The following is an 818-nucleotide window of genomic DNA, read 5'->3' as shown; positions in this document are numbered from 1 at the left end:
ATAGTGCTTCCTCTGAATATACCAAGTTGACAACTGCTACACCAATAACGTTCTTCTAGCTCTGCAATCAAGTCCAGAGGCATTGCCTTATTGTCTTTCATTCTTGAGAACACTTCCTTGAGCTGCACAACATCTGTGTTTGCTGTGTAGCTGTCTCCATAACAATCATACTCACGAGCAAAATGCTCTTTTGTGTCAGGAGACATGTGAATCATAAAGGCTGGTTGCCAAGGCACCAGCATTTTGGTTTGAAAACACTGAAGGAGCCATTCTGCCCTCACCACATCGTATTTGTTGGAAGCAATGATGTTTTTCACTCTGACATTCTCAGCTCCTACAATGACACAGTATGTCTCTGGCCCAGGGTTCTGTACCACACTGCCACCACACTGGGCTATTCTGCTTTCCAGGTCAGACTTTGAGTATTTTCCCATTCCTGTCATAACACAAAACTCAACATCTTCAAATACATTTGAAACCTTGCTTACACTAGAAAGATCAGGAGCTTTAAATTGCTCAGCTATTCCAATTACCTTCCTCACCTTTGAAACAGTTTTCCTTTTTTTCTCATGTGGCTCATCGTACTCATCTATATGAAGGTGCTTAGATGCCAGCTTTCCTTGTGCTTTGCTTCTGAGGTCTTCTAGCATGTCTGAAGTCATGCACTCATACCATTCTTTGTCTTCCCTTATCTTCTCAATTCGGGGGAATCTCAAAGTACAGTCAGTTTTATACATATCACTGTCAACAATCTCAGCTGCCTTGATCTGAACTATGACAGAGTTGCAAGGTTCAATGTACATTTCAGGTTTTTCAGC

The 818-nt window shown here is 41.8% G+C and overlaps 1 protein-coding gene across 1 annotated transcript; it reads right to left on the bottom strand.

The window, feature by feature from the left end:
- Positions 1-7: 7 nt before the first annotated feature.
- LOC102037022 (DNA ligase 4-like) lies at positions 8-812 on the bottom strand (the record flags this gene model as incomplete). The annotated part of the gene is made up of 1 exon (XM_005431593.2): positions 8-812. A coding segment is annotated over one exon (805 nt), but the record flags the coding sequence as incomplete, so codon positions are not given.
- Between the last annotated feature and the right edge of the window lie 6 nt (positions 813-818).

Source organism: Geospiza fortis, unplaced genomic scaffold (genome assembly GCF_000277835.1).
Source record: "Geospiza fortis unplaced genomic scaffold, GeoFor_1.0 C13306778, whole genome shotgun sequence".
Lineage (NCBI taxonomy): Eukaryota > Metazoa > Chordata > Aves > Passeriformes > Thraupidae > Geospiza > Geospiza fortis.
This window is presented reverse-complemented; position numbering and strand designations above follow the sequence as displayed.